The 22,092-nt window shown below is 53.4% G+C and overlaps 1 protein-coding gene across 1 annotated transcript in view; it reads left to right on the forward strand.

The window, feature by feature from the left end:
• The first annotated feature begins 4,193 nt into the window (after window positions 1–4,193).
• CPAMD8 (C3 and PZP like alpha-2-macroglobulin domain containing 8) overlaps window positions 4,194–22,092 on the forward strand; it is a 98,773-nt gene continuing 80,874 nt past the window's right edge. Inside the window, exons 1-9 of the mRNA XM_061149939.1 lie at window positions 4,194–4,285; window positions 8,553–8,704; window positions 10,613–10,635; window positions 16,175–16,340; window positions 16,419–16,471; window positions 18,351–18,368; window positions 18,791–18,845; window positions 20,012–20,125; window positions 21,700–21,784. Of these exons, the coding sequence (XP_061005922.1) occupies window positions 4,194–4,285; window positions 8,553–8,704; window positions 10,613–10,635; window positions 16,175–16,340; window positions 16,419–16,471; window positions 18,351–18,368; window positions 18,791–18,845; window positions 20,012–20,125; window positions 21,700–21,784 (758 nt within the window). The remainder of the gene's footprint in view (window positions 4,286–8,552; window positions 8,705–10,612; window positions 10,636–16,174; window positions 16,341–16,418; window positions 16,472–18,350; window positions 18,369–18,790; window positions 18,846–20,011; window positions 20,126–21,699; window positions 21,785–22,092) is intronic.

A 22,092-nucleotide genomic window follows, 5' to 3' on the forward strand; every position in this document is an offset into this window, starting at 1 on the left:
GTGACACATTGAAAAAAGACAGGCAGTTACTGATAGCCCCATTGTACACACATTACATGGCTGGGAAATGATGTGGATTAACTAACAGTGCATGTGGCACTTGACCTTGGAAAAGATCTGAGGTGTGTGTGTGGATGTGATGTGGGAAGGCTGCAGACTGTGGGTCACTGTGCAGTCCTAGGAGGAGGTAGTTTCTGAGATGAAATGGGACGTTGTCATTCCAGACAGGGGTGGGCAGGCTGGCTCCTAACAGCTCAGGCAGTGTAGATGTTGAGGGTTTGTGTGTGCGTGTGTGTGTGTGTGTGTGTGTGTGTGTGTGTGTGTGTGTGTGTGTGGTTTGTATATTCCCATGTGGCTATGGTCTCGCAGACCAAATCCTGCATTAGCAATACCGCATTCCATCAAATTATGTTCAAATCTTTCCCTTATGTATCCACTGTGTTGGAACAAATTTTTGTTTTCAAAACAAGCTTTAGGGCAGAAGTGACTGTACTCCCCCCAAGGCCAGCTTCAAGCTGCCAGCAGGAAGTCACTACGTGGGAAGAGACAAGTCATCACTAGAGAGTCTTTTCACCAACAGATTCTAAGGTCAGGGATACTCCCAAGAGCACAGAGAATAGTATGATGTAGTGAAATAATGAAGAACTGATAACTTTTGCACACTTGTCACTTTTATTTTTAATATGGATTTTTAATAGAAAGTTGGTATAACTTAATTTTTAGTAGCTGTTGTTCAGTCGCTCTGTTGTGTCCAACTCTTTGCAAACCATGGACTGCAGCATGCGTGGGTCTGTTACCCAGTGGCTCACACAAGTGCTGGAAATGTATCAGTGTGGGACTCTTCTCAGCGCCCCACTGCAGCTCACAGGGGCAGGGAGGCTGTCACATGTGTGTACTGATGCCCATTCTGAACCAGGGGCCCAGCATCCCGCAGCGAATGGTGCTCAGGCCCTAGAGGAGACAGACAGGAAAGCAGGTTCACTGGGATAATCAGATCATGACTTCTGTACTGGGCACCACAGAGCGATGTTGAAGGCACGGTGGTCTGCTGTTCCCTTCCTGTTCACCCCATTAGTGATGGAAGGATTGATGTTGTTGTTCAGTCGCCAAGTCGTGTCCAACTCTTTGTGACCCCACGGACTGCAGCACGCCAGGCTTCGCTGTCCTTCACCATCTCCCAGAGTTTGCTCAGACTCACGTCCATTGAGTCAGTGATGCCATCCAACCCTTTCATCCTCTGCTGCCCTCTTCTTCTTTGGCCTTCAATCTTTCCCAGCATCAGGGTCTTTTCCAATAAGTTGGTTCTTCTCACCAGGTGGCCAAAGTAGTGGAGCTTCAGCTTTGGCATCAGTCCTTCCAATGACTATTCAGGGTTGATCTCCTTTAGGATTGACTGGTTTGATGTCCCTGCTGTCCAAGGGGCTCTCTAGAGTCTTCTCCAGCACCACAATTTGAAAGCATCAATTTGGTGCTCAGCCTTCTCTATGGTCCAACTCTCACAACTGTACATGACTACTGGAAAAACCACAGCTTTGACTATATGGACCTTTGTCGGCAAAGTGATGTCTCTGCCGACAGAGGATGCCTCACGCTAAATGGTACAGACAGCTAAACACGAAACACCCAACTCTGAACACGTGAGATGGAGAGCAGTCTGTTAGTTACGTATATTCACAACTCTGGGCAGGGTGGGGAAGGCACAGCTGGTTATGTAGGACCACAGCGGGGTTACACTTGGAGCTGAGTGGACCGCCAGAGGCTGTGGGAGGCAGGCTTTGTAGTAACAAGAGGGCGGGGTGCCCCTGCTTCCCTCAGGAGGGCATGATCAGCTTATCTGAATAATAAGAAAGTGAGGGGATTCCCTGGCTTTCCAGTGGTTAGGACTCTGCACTTTCACTGCTGTGGGCATATTCCCTGATCGGGAAACTAAGATCCTAAAAGTCAGGTGGTGTGGCCCAAAAAAGAGAGAAAAAACCAAGAAAGAGAAATCTGTTAGCTAAGATTGGGTGGCGGTGGAAGAGGGGGAGCTGGTTTGGCTGCCAGGGAAAGTAGCCAGGTGGGGTATAGCATCTCTTGCCAAGTGGGGGGCAGATGCGGTGAGATCAGTGAACTCAACTAGGCTTTGGGGGACCTGTATAGGCAGTACCTGAAATCTGAGGCCTTATGAGACAGGCAGTCTGGGAACAGGGGCAGGTAGAGGTATCCCTGAAGGTAGAAGGAGGACAGGCAGCTATGGGATGCCAGGAGGAAGAACATCCCAGGAAGAAGGGACAGCTGGCACCCAGGCTGGGTGTGGGATGGTGTTGGTAGTGAGTTTGGGGTCCATGGAACCATGGAGGCATGTGTGACCAGAGCCCAATGGAGGAGGGGGCAAACAGAGGGCAGGAGGCTGGCCTCGAGACTGGGGAGTGGAGCCTGGTTTATGGAGGAGAAAGGGAAGGTGCGGGCTTCCCTGGATGGCTCAGTGCTAAAGAATCCACCTGCAATGCAGGAGTCGCAGGAGACTCTGGTTCAATCTCTGGGTCAGCAAGATCCCCCGGAGGAGGGCATGACTACCCTGGTCCAGTATTCTTGCCTGGGAAATCCCAGGGGCAGAAGAGCCTTGCAGGCTACAGTCCATAGGGTGGCAAAGAGTCGGACACGACTGAAGTGACTTAGCACGCACGCAAGGGGAGGTGTGGAGGGGTGGGCAGACGTGAGTTAAAAGGATTCCACTAGATGGCCCTGCTTGGTGCCAGCGTGGCTGGGTCAGGAGGTGGGCAACTCCTCCTGGTCTCTCAGCATTGCTGCGGCCCTTGTTGCCCTCCAGTCCATCCTGGCCCCTGCACAGCCCCTTCCACCGTCTGCGGCAGCAGGTCCTATCTCTCCTGAAGCCCCCACTGCCTGCCCACCTTGGTGCTCACTGGGTGACCAGGGCTTGTGGAATGGATTGGTGGGAGAGACTGCCTGGAGGACCCACTATGCCTGGGGGACAGGGAGGGTGCAAGGGAAGTTTCTGGAAGCAGCGGGAGTCAGGCAGGCAAAGGAGGAGACAGAGGGAAAGAGTTTAATAAAGGCAAGCAGCAGGGGTCAGCACAGCTGGCACGGGGCATCCAGGAACTAGGGTGAGCTGGGAGCCACCAGGGCAACCCCCAGTTTGGACTTCCAGAGAGCCTAGAGGATTTGGGACAGGAGGGTCACGTGGTCAGTTCTAGAGTGCTAGAAGTAAGGTCGATAGCTGCAGGAGTCGCCCTTAGAGAGACCACCCGAAAAGTTTGCCGGGTGAAGCGAGACAGGGGTACCGATCTTGGGTATGGTATAAAAGGGAAGTGCCCCCAGGCAGAGGGAACTGCAACAGTGAGGGCACCCTGCTCTCAGAGAGGGAGGGGGTCCCCGCTCACCCCTGCTGTTTGCCAGAGGGGAAGGTGAGGTTCAGAGAGGGAGAGGCCTGGCCTAGGAGATGTGTGGATGGAGGGAGGAGGTGGGAAGAGGACAGAAGTGAGGACCAACAGTCTGATGTCTGGAGGCAGCTGCGGGTCTGGAAGTTTCGTCCCTTGGCCCGCCTCAGTTTCCCCAAAGAGCTCAGCCCCTCCTGTGTGCGCACTGCACAGGTTGCCCGGTCAAGGCTGGGGCAGGTGGGGGGCCCTGCAGGGTGTGGGGTGTAAGCGGCGCGGAGACACGGCGGCCCCCGGGTGGGGCGGGGCGGGGCTGGTCCCTGGGGTGGGGGGATGCGGGGAGGCAGGAGAAACGGAGAGATCCAGGGAGTGGGCGCATCCGGAGAGAGTACGGGGCTGAGTTGGGGGGTGCGAAGAGCAGGACAGGTCAGGTCCGATGAGGGGGACGGATTGGGCCAGGTCTTGGGGTGCATCCGGGCAGAGGGCGGGGCGGGTCCCAGGAGAGATTGGGGGAGAGTCAGTGGGTGGGCGGATGGGTCCGGAGAGGGGGCGGGGCCGGAGCCCGGGAGGGGGTGAGCGGGGCGGGTCCGGGCAGGGGCGGGCCTGGGGACGAGGCGGGTCCGGGGAGGGGGCTGGTCGCCGGCTGCCCCAGCCTGGCCGGGCGCTGAGTGGGGGCGCATGGCGCCAGGCGCACGGCGCGGGGGCTGCGAACAAAGGGCCCCCGGCGGCGAAGCGGGGACGGCGGCACTCGGACCCCGGCCCTGGCCTGGCCCCGGCCAGGCCCCCTCCCTCGGCGCGGCGCCCCCGCGGAGCCGGAAAATGTGGGGCGCCCAGCTCGGGCCGCTGCTCCGGCTCTTGCTGCTGCTGCTGTCGCCGCGGGACGGCGTGCGCGCTGAGCAGCCCCAGACCTCGTGAGTAGTCCCGGGGCGACAGAAAGCTGGCTGCCTTCTCGGGGTGGGGGACACGGGGTCTGGCTCAGAGAGGTTCAGCGACCTGTCCAAGGCCACACAGCTTCCGAACTGGGCGGGACCTGAGTCTTGACCCCCCTAGCCCCACGAGTAGGACTGGAAAAGGGGCAGCCTGAGACTTCAGAAGCGGCCCCCGGGAAGGTCCTGGGACTCCCCAGAGCTAAGGCAGAGAGGCCACCCCTGTCTCACCTCGCCCCCTTGGTGTGACTAGGGCTGGCTTCTTGGATGGCGATTTCAAGTTATCCGTGGCTTGAAGGTAAGAGGTGCGTGTCTTGGCTGAGAAATGGAAGGAGAGACCTACCGTTCGTTTTCCTTGGGAGGGCGTGGCGCTGGGGGAGGAAGTGTTTGTTTTGCTTCCACATTTTTCTTGAAGTTTGCTTACAGAGCTTCTGGTGAGCTGACACAGTGAGGAGGGGAATTCACTAGCTGCTCAGGAGAATTTCCCATGAGTTGGCTTCACAGGGAATAGTCCCAGACCTGCCAAGTTTGGGTGAGCCCTGCGGGGGTTGTGGGCTCAGGGGGCCTGCCTCCAGCTGCCCAGGCTCAGCCTTTAGTCCAGCCCTGCCTTTATGAGCCTTGTTCAAACAGTCCTTGTATAGGAGTTCCCAGAAAACAGGTCAACAGTGAGCCGAGGTGGGCGGGGGCACCTCCAGTGCTCCTCCTCTGATTCAAGGCTTTGAAAAGTAAGACACTGAACTGCAATTCGAGCCTTGGGATTACCTCCCCTTGGCCCCGTGAAATTGGAACCCAGCAAACTTTTGACCTGATGCTTTCAAAGCTTGCTCCCTTAGGATAGCCGTTTCCAGCTGAGGGGCGATTTTTGTCTCCCTGGGGTCATTCAGCAATGTCCAGGGGGTATTTTGGGTTGTCATATCAAGAGGGAGGGCTTCGTTAGTACCTGCCTGAGTCAGTAAAGAATCAGCCTGAAACGCAAGAGTGTTCGTGTGTGCTAAGTCGCTTCAGTCCTATTCGACTCTTGGCAGCCCCATGAACTGCTGCCCACCAGCCTCCTCTGTCCAGGGGGATTCTCCAGACGAGAATACTGGAGTGGGTTGCCATGCCCTCCTCCAGGGAATCTTCCCAGCCCAGACATGGAACCCGCATCTCTTACGTCTCCTGCATTAGGCAAGCAGGTTCTTTACCACTAGCGCCACCTGGGAGACCCAGGTTCAATCCCTGGGTGAGGAAGATCCCCTGGAGAAGGAAATGGCTATCCACTCCAGTATTCTTGCCTGGGAAATCGCATGGACAGGGGAGCCTGGCGGGCCACAGTCCATGGGGTTGCAAGAGTCGGATGCGACTTACAGACCAAACCACCACCACCACCATTTAGAGGGAGGGATGCTGTTGGGATCTACTGGGTTGAAGGCCGGGATGTTACCACGCACAGGACAGCCCTCCACCCCAAAGCATGACCCTGCCCTCCACGAGAGGCTCCGCCTTCTAAGGACCAAGTTCAGAGTCCCCGAGATGCAGCGCTTTAAACCATTCTCAGGAATGTTCGCCTCCGACTAAAGTTTCCCTGGGTGGGGGGCGGGGTGCGGGTCTTACCTACTGTGAGAGGAATGGAACCCTGTGGGAGACATGCAATGACCAACCTGGGGTTCCAGATTAATTCTGGCTATAAGCCAGAGATGTGACCCACCAGCCAGAAGGATCCCATTTTAGGAATAGCCCCAGGTATCTGCTTCTCTGATCCATGTGATTTTTGTGTCAGGAATGCCTGGTGCCAGAAAGCTCTGTGGGTTTGCATACTGTTGTAAGACCCGTACTGTCTACACTTTGCCAAATACCAGCTTTCTCAGGATGGGAGCTTCCTGAGCAATGGATGAGAAGTCAGGATCAGCCCAGCTGTCAGAGCATATCAGGGAGATAGGGATCGACTGGCAAACACTTCATCAGTTGCAACTCCTGAGGTGCAGGGAAAGTTAATCTAGTTCCATCAGGTTCTCTGCACCTTTGGGTGAAGATGCTAACTCAGATCTGGATAAGGGCTTTAGAAGTGTGCAAGGAAGGACTTCCCTGGTGGTCCAGTGGCTAAGAGTCCATGCTCCCAATGCAAGGGGGCCTGGGTTTGATCCCTGGTCATGGAACTAGATCCTGAGTGCCATAATTAAGACCCAACCCAAATAAATAGATAATAACTCAGGACCATCGTGTGCTCTTGTGCACTGCTGAGGCCAGACCCTGCACAAGGGGCTCCAGGGTCATTGCACCCACTGGTCAATGCTGGAACCAGACGCTGCACATCACATATGAAGCCAGGGTCTTCCCAGGCTCGCTCGAGACAGTCCCTGTCCGTCCCAGTATCACCGCATGCTCTGTGCGGTGCTGGAGTCAGATAGGACATATGGGATGTGGGGTCAGTAGACATGACTGTCAGTGCTGGATCTGGACAAAACATGCATGAAACCCAGGGGCATTGCATGCTCCAGTTGGTGCAGTTCCATCCACAGGAGCAGGGCATGCTCTGTGCATGGCTGAGGCCAAACATTGCACACAAGAACCCAGTCATTGCAGGTACTTCTTGGTGCTGAGGTCAAACAGATCATGGGACCCCAGGGTCATTACTAGGTCCATCCACTGCTGAGGCAGTGCACCCATGAAACTAGGGTCTTTGCACACACGTATCAGGGCTGGAGTCCTATAGTACATGGTGTGTCTCCACGGACCTCTTAGCGTGTGGTATGTGAAAGAGTTTGCCCAGTCGTGTCCAGCTCTTTGCAACCCTATGGCCTGTAGCCTGCCAGGCTCCTCTGTTCATGGAATTCTTCAGACAAGAATACTGGAGCGGGTTTCCATGCCCTCCTCCAGGGGATCTTCCCCACCCAGGGATCGAACCCAGGTCTCTTGCATTGCAGGCAGATTCCATACTGTCTGAGCTACCAGGGAAGCCCATGTGGTGTGTGGTTAAGAATCTAAATGCCTTTTTCTGTGTGTGGACCTGAGGTTTGCTTTCCCGAAAAGGATTTTGAGAAATAAAAAATCTCTCCTGGTCTCAATGTTTGGCCCACTGTTTTTCCCTTTTTTCCTGTTTCTTTCTGGTACCTGTAGGGTTTTTTATTTTTGTTTTTTAATTTATATTGGCGTATAGCTGCTTAGCAGCAGGCAGGAGCTTCATGGCAACACGCAGGTTTTTCTAGATGTGGCAAATGGCAGGTTTCTCTAATTAGTTGCCCCAGGACATGTGGGATCTTAGTTCCCCAGCCAGGGATCGAATCCACGTTCCCTGCATTGGACGGCAGATGGTTAATCACTGGATCACCAGGTGAGTTCCTGCTGTCTATAGTTCTGCACCATTGGAATTGTGCTGCCAGGCTCTCAACATTTGCCATTGCATCATGAGCAGGTCATGTGGTTTTGGATGAGTCTTTGTAATTTTCCAGCAAATGCTGCAAAATAACAAGGAGGTGGGGAGGACCTAGGCCTCCAGGTCAGGTGCTCTAAGAGAGCCCGCCTGGCTGTGCGATCTGGTGGGTGTTCCTTCTCCTTCTGCAATGTTAGCTTTCCCATCTGGAAAACAGGATAAGGACGCCTTTCTTCCAGAAAAGTCCTCAGTCAAATTTGAGGAGTTTTCAGAAAGAGAGAACTGTTTTGATTTCACTGTTCACAGTGCTTTTCCTGTTTTAGGCCATTTAGTTTGTGTTTAGGGTCTTATTCTTAAAATTAGTGTTGCAAGTGGCTCCTCGCTTCCTTCCACTACGTTCTAGAGCTGCCTGGTTTTGTATCCTAATCTCTCACTGACTCAGGCACGTGATTTGGCTTCTCTGGTGCTTAATTTCTGACTCTATGTGGGAGATGTTACCACTTCTCATGGGGTGGTTTTGACCCTGTGGGATCCTGCCAGTTACTGAGCCTCCGGCAGAGAGTATTTTAGTTTGTGGGTGCGGCATGCACAAAGGTCCTGTGGCAGAAGAAGCTGAGAAAAAAAGTCCAGAGGCTAAAATGTCGAGATCAAAGAGGGAGTATGGGGCTAGGTAGATCCAGAGAAACTGGATTCTTACCTACTGGGGGAGACTTCAGAGGTGAATAAGCCTTCAGGGGTTCACAGGTTGGTAGGGGACACAGTCATAAAGTGACTGTGCCATCAGGGTGTGGTCAGGCTTAGGCGGGAGTCCACCCAGGTTGCACCCTGATTCAGCCAGGTGACCCTGAGGCTAGGAATGGGTCAGAAGCCCTTGGCCTTCACTGATATTCTCCTCTTCTGCAGGGGCTATTTGATCGCCGCACCCTCCGTCTTCCGTTCCGGAGTGGAGGAAGCCATCAGTGTGACCATCTTTAACTCCCCCAGGGAAGTCATGGTCCAGGCTCAGCTGGTGGCCCTGGGCAAGGCGGTGGCGCAGAGCCAGGGAGCCATCCAGGGTAGGTCCCTGGGATGCCTGACCGGGCCTTCTCCCTCTGCAGAGTGGTCTTAATAAGGGATCGGGCAGTGTCGGCTTCTTCCAACTCCGCACCTGGAACGCCGTCGGGGGAGGAGGGCAGGTTGTCTTCTCCCCACTTTACAAGTGGAGAGAGTAAGGCCCAGGAGGGGCAGTCCCCTGTTCAGTCTGGAAAATCAGGATGCTTGTTCCTCAGTAGCTGTTTCAGTGGGTGCCCATCTGGGTAGAGTTGGGCACCTTTTCAAGTCAGTTTTGGCTGGAGGTGGAGAGGGGGCCCAGAGGGAACCTTGTGACCTTTTCAGACCTTTTGTTGAGCTTCTAGCACTCCTGAGGTGTTAGATTCAGATCTGGGCTCACAGCCAGCCTGCCACTGAGTTGAGTTTAGGCCCCTCAGTCAGTTGCTCCTCCACTTTCCTCCATAAACTGCAGATAACAGTGGTGCTGGCCTCCTGGACAGAGGTGTGGAGAGCAGGTCCCAGCCTCAGGACCTAAATTCTAGCTGAGCAGGTAACTCATTCATCGCACAGAATGAGGTGCAGCCACAGGAGATACCGAGAGAGGATGTCAGGTCTCCAAGGCCAAAAGGCAGCCCCTGTCCCTCAGGGGAGGGGGGAAGGAGTGCAGGCCATCCTGACTCCATGGGCCAGTCCTGAAACCCAAATCAGGTTGGCTTCAGCAACAGAGTGTCTGACTCTTTGCAACCCCATGGACTGTAGCCCAGCAGGCTCTTCTGTCCATGGAAGTCTCCAGGCAAGAATACTGGAGTGGGTTGCCATTCCCTTTTCCAGGGGATCTTCCTGACCCAGGGATCCAACCTGGGTCTCCTGCATTGCAGGCAGATTCTTTACTGTGGTAGCAACCAGAGGAGCCTGGTGGGCTACAGTCTATGGGATTGCAAAGAGTCAGACACAACTGAGTGACTAATACTTTTTCAGCAACAGAGAGTTTATGGGCTCTTCACTGGAAAAGTCCTGTGGCATCAGAGGTCCAGCCTCCCAGCTCCATCTCTGGATGTACCTGTGTCTCCCCAAAGCTCCCGGGGACTAGCAGTTCCAGAATCTTGGGGGAAAGTCCCAGGATTCCCTCTAATTGGCCCATGTTGGGTCATGTGCTCAATCCTGAACCAATCCCTGTGACCAGAGGGAAGGTCTATGCTGATTGGCCCATGTTGGGTCATGTGCTCAACTCAGACGCAATCCCTGTGACCAGGTGGACCATGCCGATCAGCCCACTTTAGGCCATATGCTCAACCCTAAACAAATCACTATGACTAAGAGGAAATCTTGTGTAGATTTGCACAGAGCCTCAGGAGAGATGAGCAGAGCCCCACTAGGAGCTGGACAGTTGGCTCCTCCAAGAAAGCAGAGAATGGACACTGGAAGGCAAAACCAGTAGATTCCTGCTAGTCCTAGAGGCCAAAGAGCCCAGGCAAGTGTCAGACAACAAATGAATCATTTGGGTAGAAGAGAGAGGTTGATGGGAGACTAGTTAGATGCATTGGAGTAAGGTCCACTGGGGACCTCAGACTCCTCTCTCTCCACCCTTCTCCTTGGTCCTCTCCCATGGAGTTTTCTCTTTGCTCACTTCACAGCTTACCTTGGGCAAGGGCCAGGGGTGAAATGGATTAAGTATGCAGGCTGGCCAACCTTCCCCTGAATAGCTCGGCTTTGTCCATCTCCCCTGGTCTTCAGTACTCGCCAGCTTGGAGGAAACCTCTCATTTCTGCCAATCCCAACCCAGCCCAGGCCAGACCAGCATGACCCAGGGTGTGTGTTTGTCCACAGAAAATCCCTCTGGGTTGAGAAAACCCTTGTTTGTAAGGCTGCATCTCAAGGAGGCAGAAAAACACAGCTCCTGATGTAACTGTTTTCATTTTATTTTCATATTTTAGATAAAGGAACCATCAAACTCAAGGTAAGCCTGTGAAATTTTAAAATCGGAAGCCCTACCTCGGGAATAAAGAATTGAGTTGGAATGGAACAAGAGAAGTTGCATGTGTTGTGAGAAAAATCATTAATGGTGATGTTAAAAATAAATAACAAAGGGAAAGAAAGATTAGAAAAAGAGAAAACTCACCCATAATCTCATGCCTCCTACTTTTCACTTTTTAATGTTTCCCATAAATCTTTGTCCACATAAAGACATTTTCTTTCATAGTTGCAATTAAAGGGTCTCTTGTGGTCTTTCCTGCTATTTTCTCTCAACACGTTGCATAAACATACTTCCATGTTTCCACATCTCTATAATTATAATTTGCCTCCTATTGTAAACAGCATCCCACTGCATCTCTTTTATATACTAATTTACTAACACCCCCCACCCTCACACACACAGTTGTACATGGTTAGATTTTTTCTTGTTTTCAGGATTTTGATAATGTAATCCAAAAGTTGAGAGCATATTTGTGCATGAAGCTATATTAACCTTCTGGATGCCTGCCTTAGGCTGAACACCCTGAAAGAAGAACTATCAGATCAGGATCCAAGACTCTTGCTGGGTCCTGTTTTGTCTTAGAAGACTCATCAGTGCCCGGGCGTGGCATCACCGGCTATACAATAGAGATCAGGTTTCCTGCAGCCTTGTTGACACGGAATATTATTATTTTAAAATTACTTGACATATCAAACTGCATGTAGGTCATTCTCTGACATGGACTTTTTAACTCGAGTCCTTGGATTTCAAGGCGATCGTAAGCCTTGAAATTGTCGGCATTTTCTGGGTTAGCTCATCCTTAACGCTTACCAGATGCTGCAAGGAGTCCCTGAAAGGATGGGCTAAATAGAGACTTGTTCTAAATTATAATGTCCCCTCCCCTGTGCCCTTCCCCAGTTGTTATAACGAAGTCCTGGGCGATTCCTCTTCCGAGGTATGGGATGCATCGTTAGTGTCTCATTGCCATGGAGCAGTGGTCTTCCTGCCCTATTGTCAGTGTTAGAATAGAATTCTTTCTCTCAGAGTTCCCTCCAGGTGGCAGGGGTGATGCTTGCAATGTCGTAAGACAATTTTGGTTTTCACAACTTGGGGAGCAGGAATGGGGGTTGCTACTGGCTTCTAATGGGTAGAAACCAGGGATGCTGCTCAACATTCTAAAATGCACAGGACGGCTCCTCCACTGAGAATGAACCAGCCAGATGTCAGCATTTGGAAAACTCAGGATAAATAGGCTAGAGCCACCCTTGCTGGCTTCCTGTGAGCAGATCTGCTTCTTTTGAATCAGCAAGTGGGGCTGTCATATCCACTGAGACAGACTACTTAGGAAAAAAAGAAAGGCTTGTATATTTTATTTAGAGGAGTACTTTTAATAAAGCATGTGTGCATGCTAAGTTGATTCAGTCGTGTCCAACTCTTTGTGACGCTATGGACCATATCCCACCAGGCTCCTCCGTCCATGAGAGTCTCCAGGCAAGAATACTGGAGTGGGTTGCCATACCCTCCTCCAGGGAATCTTCCCAACCCAGGGACTGAACCCGAGTCTGTCACAACTGCTGCATTGGCAGGCGGGTTCTTTACCGCTAGTGCCACCTGGGAAGCCCCTTAGTAAAGCATATTACTCATCAGAAAAAAAGAAAGCAAGCAAGGCTGTCCCGACAGGGTTAAGATTACATGCTGTCCCTGACTGCCCAACAAATGGCACATAAGAAGGCACTCTTCACAGGCTAGATCCTGGGTGGAGGCCAGAGGTGCTGCTCAGCACCTTAGAGAGACAGGACGCTCCCATCCCCACCCCTGCAGAGGATGACTCAGTCCTAAACATCAGTAGTCCTGAGGTTGAGAAAGTCTGCTCTGTGGAAACACTGTGTGGGCATCAGACATGAGAGAAGCTGCTCTTGTGGGTGTTGGACCCGCCCGCTCCACCCACTGCCCCACCCACTCCCCAGCCCTGCCTGCCTTGGGGACCTGAGTGCTTCCAGGTACAGGTTTTAGAACCCAGTGCTGTGGGACCCAGTGTCACCGCTGGCTGCCAAGGGCAGGCCCTGCCCAGTCTGTGCCTCATCTTCTCACCTGTGCAGTGAGGATGGCGATAAGAGCTCTTTAATGGGACTTTCCGGCAAACATGCCTAAAACCTCATGATGTTTTATTCCGGTTTTTCAGACTTACCCATGCATCTATGTAACCAAGACCCATTAAATCCCAAGCACGAAGTTGGACACATTCCTTGCTCTCAGCCTCTGGCCTCACTGGTGGTGGGTGAAGGGGTGGGTCAGACAGTAAGCCCCCAATTACATAAATGTGATCACTTCAGAGACTAGCAAGTGTCCTGTTTTATTTTAAAATATGTCAGGGAAAGAGGATGCTGAGGAGTCAGGGTAGAATCTAGAATCACATTTTGTATGGCGGGAGGGCCCCTATGAGCTGAAACTGGCAGGAAGTAACATGCAGGGAATGGCATTCTAGGTGGAGGGAACAGCCAGTGCAAAGGTCCTGGGACAGGAAGGAGGCAAAGTAAGGCAGCCAGTGGCCTGGAGTGGAGCCAGCTAGGAGCCCCAATCAATAGTGGGAGTCGGATCTCCAGTCTGTGGAATCGGCCACGACCAGGATTCCTCTGCATTGGGAGGTTTCCATCTCAGAGAGGAACCCTGTCACATGTCACCACCGTCCATGAGTGTCGTGTGTCATGTCCTTATAGTTGTGATCACCTATCTGCACTGTGATGTGTCGGAAACTCAGAGGGTCCAGAGAGTCTGGTGGCTTCTCTCCCAGGATGATTTTTGGATGCCCATGGAATCCAGGAGTCTGGAATCCACACCCAGAGCCCCAGTGGCCTCCCTGGCTTGGAGTGGCGGGGTGCTGGGTGTTAATCTGGGTGCTGGACAGGCCTGCGGTAGAACTGGCTCCTCCACACAGCCCTCCTCAGGCTGTGGGTAGCCAGTCTCAGGGAGTCTCTTGCTTTAGCCAGACCCCAGGTCCCCCCACCTTCACCCTCAGCTGGAGGCACAGCACCACCTTTGCCTGGCCGTCTCCCCACTTGGATCTCAGCCCCAAGTCCTTGGCTGTCACTGATGCTGAAGGAGTGAATGTGAATGATGGAGGTCAGGGGTGGGGAAGGGGATCAACTCAGTTTAGAACATTCTAGAAAGACCTCTGGTGGTTGGCAGGTGAAGGACCCGGTAGCGAAAGTGTTAGTCGCTCAGTCGTGTCCGACTCTCTGTGACCCCATAAACTGGCTCCTCTGTCCATGGAATTCTCCAGGCAAGTAGAGTGGGTTGCCATTCCCTTCTCCAAGGGATCTTCCCGACCCGGAGATTGAACCTGGGTCTCCTGCATTGCAGGCAGATTCTTTATTGTCTGAGCCACCAGGGACGCCTGCCACTTAAAGCTGAGATTTTAATTGGAAATGGCTTCTCTGTGGCTTTCGAGACCTGGGGCAGATTCACTGCATGTCCCCAAGGGTCACATTTGATCCTTTCTGTTCTCAGGGGCAGCTTCTTTGTCCCTGGACCCCCAAACCACCTGTTGGCACACAGCCCCCCGACCACCCCCACCAGCTCCCTCCTACCTGTCCATGCCCATTCCCCTGGGTGGCCTGAGAATTTTCCCTCGTTGCATGAGGGTCTTTGGCCGATGCTGAGGTTTCCAGAAACAGAAGCAGGTAAGGATTTGGGGGTGAGAGCAAGACGATTATTCTCAGGTTGGTCCTGAAGATCCACTGCAGTTAGGAGGGACCCCACAGTCCTGAGGTGCGCCCTCCTGAGGGTGGCAGGTGGATGGGCCGGGAGGGTCTCTCAGATGATGTTCGCAGCAGAGAAGAGGAGCAGCCTGAGAAAGGCTCTGGAGGAACGCAGAAGGCCCTGCCACACCCCACCCGCATCCACCAGATGGGCACACTGGCCTGAGGATGGTCCGATAATTCAGCAGTACCCAGGGGGGTTCCCAGCGATGGTGACAAGGGCCTTTTCACCCTTTGAAGGACCACACGGGGGGCTGCTGACAACCGCAAGAGGAACACCCCACATTTGGATGGTCTTAGGAACTGGTGGTTCATGTGGCTCACAGTGTGGACTGCTGACCGCTGACTGTCTACCCAGCGGGCGCCCAGGGATGGTCATAGCATCACAGACAAGATGCTTGGTCATACCCGGGGAGCTGTGACTTTTGTTTGCTTTAATCACAAAAGGAGCTTCTATAGGTTACATGCATGGATGTTCTGCTCATCACTTAAAAAAAAAAAAGGCATTATATAGGGCGGCTTCCATCCCTAGAACGTTGGAAATTTTGCCCAAGAAAAGTGTGAACTCCTGGGCAAATCCTTAAGACTGCAGTGGGGCTTTGTTATTATTGTTGTTTTATCTGTCTGGGTGGCAAAAAAATAATTTTTTAAACAACTTTAACTAGTTATTATTTTTAAAAGTTTATTTTTGGGCATGCTGTGAGACTTGCGGGATCTTAGTTTCTGGACCAGATATTGAACCCGGGCCCTTGGCAGTGCTAGCACCAAGTTCTAACCCCCGGACCATCCAGGAATCCCACCCCCCACTTTAACCATCTTAACATGGACAGTTCAGTGGCATTTAGCACAGCACAGTGTTCTGCGAGCCCCACCCCTATCTAGTTCCAGAGTAGGGAACTATTTTGTCACCCTAAAAGGAAACCCCATCCCCATTAGCTGTCACCACTTACCAGCTCCCTCCAGCCCCTGGTACCCACTGATCTGCTTTCTGTCTCTATGGATTGGCCTGTCCTGGACATTTCATATACATGGGATTGGATAATGTGTGTGCAGTGCTTACAGTGAGACAAAGCAGAAGCCATACATCATATATATTTTTATATATGACATATAAAAATATATGTGCATGTACCACGTATTTATACACATGAAGCTTCCCAGGTGGCTCAGTGGTAAAGAATCTGCCTGCCAATGCAGGTGACATGGGTTTGATCCCTAGGTTGGGAAGATCCCCTGGAGAAGGAAATGGCAACCTATTTCCAGGAGCCTGGCAGGTTACAGTCCATGGGGTCGCAAAGAGTCAGTATACATGTATATGAAGGGGCTGGGGTCTCCATCGCCACCTCTTCCCAACTCACCAGCAAGGGCCGTATTTGGGTAAGATGTTCTACATTAGCCCTTGGAGTTCTACAGGGCTGAGAATATTTTTGCAAGCTTGCAGTGCCAGGAGAGAAGGTCTGCCATGTCAGGGTAGACCAGTATTTCTCACTCTTGGCACTGCTGACATTTGGGGCCTGATCATTCCTTGCTGTGGGGCCGTCTTCTGCATCTCAGGGTCTTGAACAGCATCCCTGACCTTCACCTACCAGACTCCAGTAGCACCTGCTCCCTGCAACTATGACACCCAAAACTGTCTCCAGAAACTGCTACGTGTTCCCTGGGGGGAACAGTCACCCCGGGTGACTTAGAGTCACCCCTGACTTAGACTTCCACGCTGCTTTCTCAATACCTGGATCCTTTCCAGGGCGACACTCCCTGCCCAAAGCTCCATGCTCTGCCTGCAGGTGCCCACGGGCCTCCGGGGCCAGGCCCTCCTGAAGGTGTGGGGCCGTGACTGGCGGGTGGAGGAGGGCCCCCTCTTCCACAACCAAACTTCAGTGACCGTGGACAGCCGGGGAGCCTCCGTATTCATTCAGACCGACAAGCCGGTGTACAGACCCAAGCACCGAGGTGGGCGGCCAGCGCCGGCCGGGGTGGGAGGGCTGGCCGTGGATGGGAGCTGTCACACACCTCTCTTCTTTCTTTCAGTGCTCATCAGTATCTTCACTGTCACCCCAGACCTGAGGCCCACCAGCGAAAAGGTGAGGTCGGCTTCTAAAACTATGTGCCTGGAACTCACCCATGAGGGTCCAGCCTGGCCAGGGCCATCATCCAAAATTTGCCTTTCCTCCTGCCTCTCCAATTTCTACCTGCATTCTTGGTTTCTTCCCAGGGCTCCACATCTGCTGGGGGAGCCAGGAGGGAGGTCTGTGTGACAGGGAGAGGCAAGGGCATTAGTGGAAGTGCTTCCTCCAGAGGTCCCCGCGGAGGCCAGTGGTCCTCCATACGGGCAGCTGCCTGTGTTCCGCTGGAGGCTAGTTGAGGGCCTGAAATGGATGAAGTCCAAGAAGGATAAATCACAGGACATTGAATTCAAACTGCAAAGTTTCCCGGTGCCTCTGGATTCAGTATGGACACCCCTGAACTGACGGGGCTGTATCCACATGCACAGGGTCAGCCACGCGTGGAACCCGGCAGAACATGTCATCGCGTTCAGGAGGCACAGGTGTGCAAGCAGTTGTCCTTCGCTGGAGTCAGTGTGCACTGTTCAGTTTGGCGCTGATGGGCACCAGCTGGAAGCCAGGCTCCAGGCTGGTGCTGGAGGGTCAGAGATAAAACGCGTGGATCCCAGGCCTTCAAGGAACCTGGCATGAGTCACTAGAAACAAGCCAGTTGCCACCTGCGAGGGCTGCTTGGAGGAGTCCTCCTTGGGGTGTGGAGGAGGAGTCTGTGAGGGAGGGCAGGGCTGTGATCGGAAGCAAGGAACACAGAGACCACGAAATGGGGCTCAGCCACCCTCATTGCCATTAGCAACTGCGTGAGCTTGCTGGATGACTTAAAGGGCGGAAATGCATTCTTTCCCAGTTCTGGAGGCTAGAAGTCTAAGATCAGGGTGTGAGTAGAATTGATTCCTTCCAAGAACCATGTGATGGGAGAACTGGACGTAAAGAAGGCTGAGCGCAGAACTGACGCTTTCGAATTGTGCTGGAGAAGACTCTGGAGAGGCTCTTGGACTGCAAGATCAAACCAGTCCATCCTAAAGGAAATCAACCCTGAATACTCATTGGAAGGACTGATGCTGCAGCTAAAACTCTGATACTTTGGTCTCCTGATACAAAGAGCCAGCTCATTGGAAAAGACCCTGATGCTGGGAAAGATTGAAGGCAGGAGAAGAGGGCAGCAGAGGATGAGATGGTTGGATGGCATCACTGACCCAACGGACATGAATTGGAGCAAACTCTGGGAGATGGTGAAGGACAGGGAAGCCTGGTTGCTGCCGTCCAGGGGGCCGCAGAGAGTGAGACATGACTCTCTGAGTGGCGGAGCAACAAGAACAAGGACCATGAGGGAAGAACCTGTTGCAGGCCTCCCTCCTAGGCTTGTCACTGGACGTCTTCTCTCTTCCTCTTTATTTTGTCTTCCCTTCATTCCCATCTGTTTCCAGATTCTCCTTTCTTATGACACAGGTCCTATCAGATTGGGACCTATGCTTTGTTGTTTAGTCACTCAGTTGTGTCCTTTCCTTTGTGACCCCATGGACTGTAGCCCGACAGGCTCCTCTGTCCATGGGATTTTCCAGGCAAGAATCCTGGAGTGGGTTGCTATTTCCTTCCCCATCCAGGGATTGAACCTACGTCTCTTGCATTGGCATGCGGATTCTTTACCACTGAGCCACCAGGAGAGCCCAGGACCTATGCTAGGGACCTTGAAATCATCACCATAAAGACCCATCTCCAAATATAGACACATTCTGAGAATTGAGGCTGAGGACATCACATATGAATCTGGGGAGGAGTGGGGGGTACCATTCAAGCCATTACAGCACCTGAGCCTGTCCCAAGGGATGAACATTCAGCATGCACAGAGAGCTGAGGTCTTTCAGGAGGGTTTGCTTACAGCCTCTGTCTGTCTCATTTGCAGCTGGAAGCTTACGTCCTGGTGAGTGTCCTGCCCCTCTGCAGCTCTGGCTTGGGGACAGTCTGCTGTCTGCAAGACCTGGTCTGTCTGTGTGTACTACCCCGCCTCTGGGTTGATCCCTGCCTGCCCCGGTGCCCCACAGGCTGAAACCGGGTCCAGCCCTGTCCCTGACTCACCCCTGGGGTAAACTGAGTGTGTGTCTGCCCATGTCTTTGTTGATTTTCAAGCACCTCCCTAAATGGGGAGTCAGGATGACTTCTTCTGCCCTCTTGTCTTCAGACATGTCCCTTCTATGCCCCAAGCTTCCGTTTGCTCATCATAAATAGCTAATCTTGAGGCCTGCCTTGATGCCTGTCCTGTCCTAGAGAGGGGGCTTAGAAGGTCCTCGTGCATGCTGGGCACAAGTGGACTGTCCTGAGCTTATTGTGTGTGTTATCTTGCAGGACCCCCGAGGGTCGCGGATGATGGAATGGAGACACTTGGAGCCCTTGTGTTGTGGTAAGTCTCTCTTCTCATTCCTTCCGTGGTTTGGGGGCTGCACCTTTGGGTGGCAGATGTGATAAAGCTTCCAGGAAAATAGGATGTGCTCTGCCTCGACACCTGCTACTCCTTTCCTGGAGCATGGGACCCTTTGCCCACCTTTCTGTCTCTGGAATCCCAAATGAGGCTCCTCCCATAAATTGAGACCTTTCTGGAATATCAGGGCCTTGTTTGTTGGCACCCCACCTTCTTCCCACTACAGAGCTCTCGTCTTCACTCTCCACCCAACACAAGACATTGCTTTTCCAGCTAGGAGTCAGAAGGCTTTGCTTTGGCTGAGGAACTGGCATTTTTCTTCCTTCTCTATGACAGTGATCCCCTGGAGAAGGAAATGGCAACCCACCCCAGTATTCTTGCCGGGGAAATTCTATGGTCAGAGGAGCCTGGTGGGCTTCAGTCCACGGGGTCGCAAAAGAGTCAGACACGATTGAGTGCCAAGCAGGCACCCACGCATGGGACCATGAGGGCCATGTAACTGACATCTCCTTTTGTGCTTTGGCCCTAACGAAAGTGGAGTCCCATGACAGGAGAGCTGTAGCAGGGATCTGGGGAGACTGTGGACAGTTGTGCACCTCGACCTGGGAGATGCATAAACATGGCAGACCCCCGAGTCCTCTGAGCCAAACGCAGAGTATGGGCCTTCAGCCGACATGGTGGGTCCTGGTGGTTGGTGCAGCATCACGCATGCCTCCAGGTCCCCTGGCCTGGCCTTGACCCCTCTCCATGTCCCTCTTCTTGATTCTGAGATGCCTGGGGAAGGCTGCCGAGTAGGGACAGGGCTTGTGTGATTCTCTGTCCCGGAGGGAATGACTCGGGTGGGGAGCAGAGTGGAGGAACTGGGAGACCTGTTTCCTGGCTCACTTGGCTCACGGCCTGCACTTGGCTTTGGCCTCAGGGCTCCCCCAGGAACCCTAAGTGTGGCCTCTCCCTGTTTCCCCAACTTAGTCTATGGAGGAGGTGCTGGCTCTGCCAAACCCTTGCCAGCCTCAGGGTGGCCTTGAGCTTCCCTGAGGGGCCGTGTGGGGAGGGGGAGAGGCCAGGTCCCCAGGGCACCTCACCACCGGATGCTGGGCTCTCTGCCCACACAATTGCCCCAGGATGAGGGGGAGTCTCTCTTCACACAGGCATCACCAACATGACGTTCCCCTTGTCTGACCAGCCGGTACTCGGAGAATGGTTCGTTTTTGTCGAAATGCAAGGCCACGTGTACAACAGGTCCTTTGAAGTTCAGAAGTATGGTAAGTTGGAGAATCTTAGGCTCTTAAGATTTCAGACCTGGGGGAACCACAGTCCCAGTGGCGACACAGATAATAAGGAAGAAGGTGGCAGGAGCCTCATTTACTGGGGGCTCAGGAGGGCCAGGCATGAAGTGGAAGCCTGGGTCTTTGTCGTGTCTTTTTTATCTATTATTTATTTGTGGCTGTTCCGGGTCTTCGTTGCTGCATGCCGGCTTTTCTCTGGTTGAGATGAGCGGGGACTACTCTCTAGCTGCAATGCGTGGGCTTCTCGTTGTGGTGGCTTTGCTTGCTGCCAAACATGGGCTCTAGGGCACATGGGCTTCAGAGTTGCAGGACGTGAGCTCAGTAGTTGTGGCTCCCAGACTCTAGAGCACAGGCTCAGTAGTTGTAGCACGTGAGCTTAGCTGCTCCACGGCATGTGGGATCTTCGCGGATCAGAGATCGAACCCGTGTCCCCTGCACTGGCAGGCGGATTCTTTACCACTGAGCCACCAGGGAACCCCTCTCATGTCCTCCTTATAACTTTTTTTGGCCACGCCACATGGCATGTGGGATCTTTGTTCACCAACCAGGGATTGAACCCTCACCTCCAGCCTTTGAAGCACAGTCTTAACCACTGGACCCCCAGAGAAGTCCCTGTCATGTCCTTTCAAAATAAATCATGGTAAAATATATGACCTCATATAAATAGAATGATAATATTTGTCCTTTTGTGAGTGATTTATTTCATGGAGCATAATGCCGCAAGGTCCATCCATGTTGCAGCATGTGTCAGAATGGCCTTCCTTTTTAAGCCTGTCATTTCCTTTTCTTTTTTCATCCTCATCCTGAACCTATGAGGTATCTCCATTTTACAGATGGAGTGACTGAGGCTGAGAGAGTCATTAAGGAAGATGCTCAAGGAACAAGAACTGGGGAGTGGACCTGGATCAGAGTCACATACTCTGCTTCTGTGCTAAAATTCTCCCTTATGGGGTCAGGGGTTTCTCTTCCTTTTGTGAAGAAGGTCTTGAAAGGAAAAGCCATAGGGGAGAGGGTTATAAGTTGCAAGCAACAGAAGCCTGGTACAGACTCAGTGAGCAAAAGAAAAGGGATTTACAGGCTCGTGTAACAAGCTCTAAGGACCAGAGTCCTCATGTTTCCTCTGTTCTGCTCCCTGGTGTCCGTGTCTCTGTGGGCTGTGCAAGGTGATGGGATGGGTGGGTGTGCCCAGGGCAGCAAAGAGGGACTGTCTCCAGCCACAGCACCCCTAGGATGCCCATAACTGGTCCAGAAGCCTGGCTACTTCTGCAGCCCTGGGATGGGCTGGAATTGGCTACACTCAATGCAGATAGCCTGAAATTGATGAGATATGGTCCCCTGAGAAAAACAGCCTGTTAGTCCCTCAAAGGTGGAAAATAGATGTGGCCCACAGAATCCTCAGAGAGCTGCGGTGCTCAACAAGGCGTAGTATGGATGCCCTTGGTGTCAGCAGTGAGGCCCTGGGGTTCCCTCCCACACCTCCAGCACCCTTCTGGAGCCACCCGGCTGGTGGAAGCCACCCTGCCTCCTTCCTCTCTGCTCTCTCCCTTCAGTGCTGCCGAAGTTTGAGCTCCTTATTGACCCACCCGCTTATATCCGGGACCTGGACACGTGTGAAACCGGCACGGTACAAGCCAGGTGAGCAAGAGGCGGCCACGGTCTGCGAGGCCTTCCTACCGTGGGCCCGCCCCTCCCGAGGGCCCGCCCCACCCCAGGGCACGCCCCGCCCCTCCCAGGGCCCGCCCCACCCCAGGGCACGCCCCGCCCCTCCCAGGGCCCGCCCCTCCCCCAGGGCCCGCCCCGCCCAGGACACCCCGGCCCCGCCTCCCGGGCACGCTGGCCCCGCCTCCCGGGCACGCTTCCCCCGGTACTTGCCCCTCCCCTAAAAGAGTCCCCTCCGTAGGGCAGCCCCGCCCCCAGGACGCGCCCCCCCTAGGACACGCCCC

The sequence above is a fragment of the Dama dama genome, chromosome 9 (genome assembly GCF_033118175.1).
Source record: "Dama dama isolate Ldn47 chromosome 9, ASM3311817v1, whole genome shotgun sequence".
Taxonomy (NCBI): domain Eukaryota; kingdom Metazoa; phylum Chordata; class Mammalia; order Artiodactyla; family Cervidae; genus Dama; species Dama dama.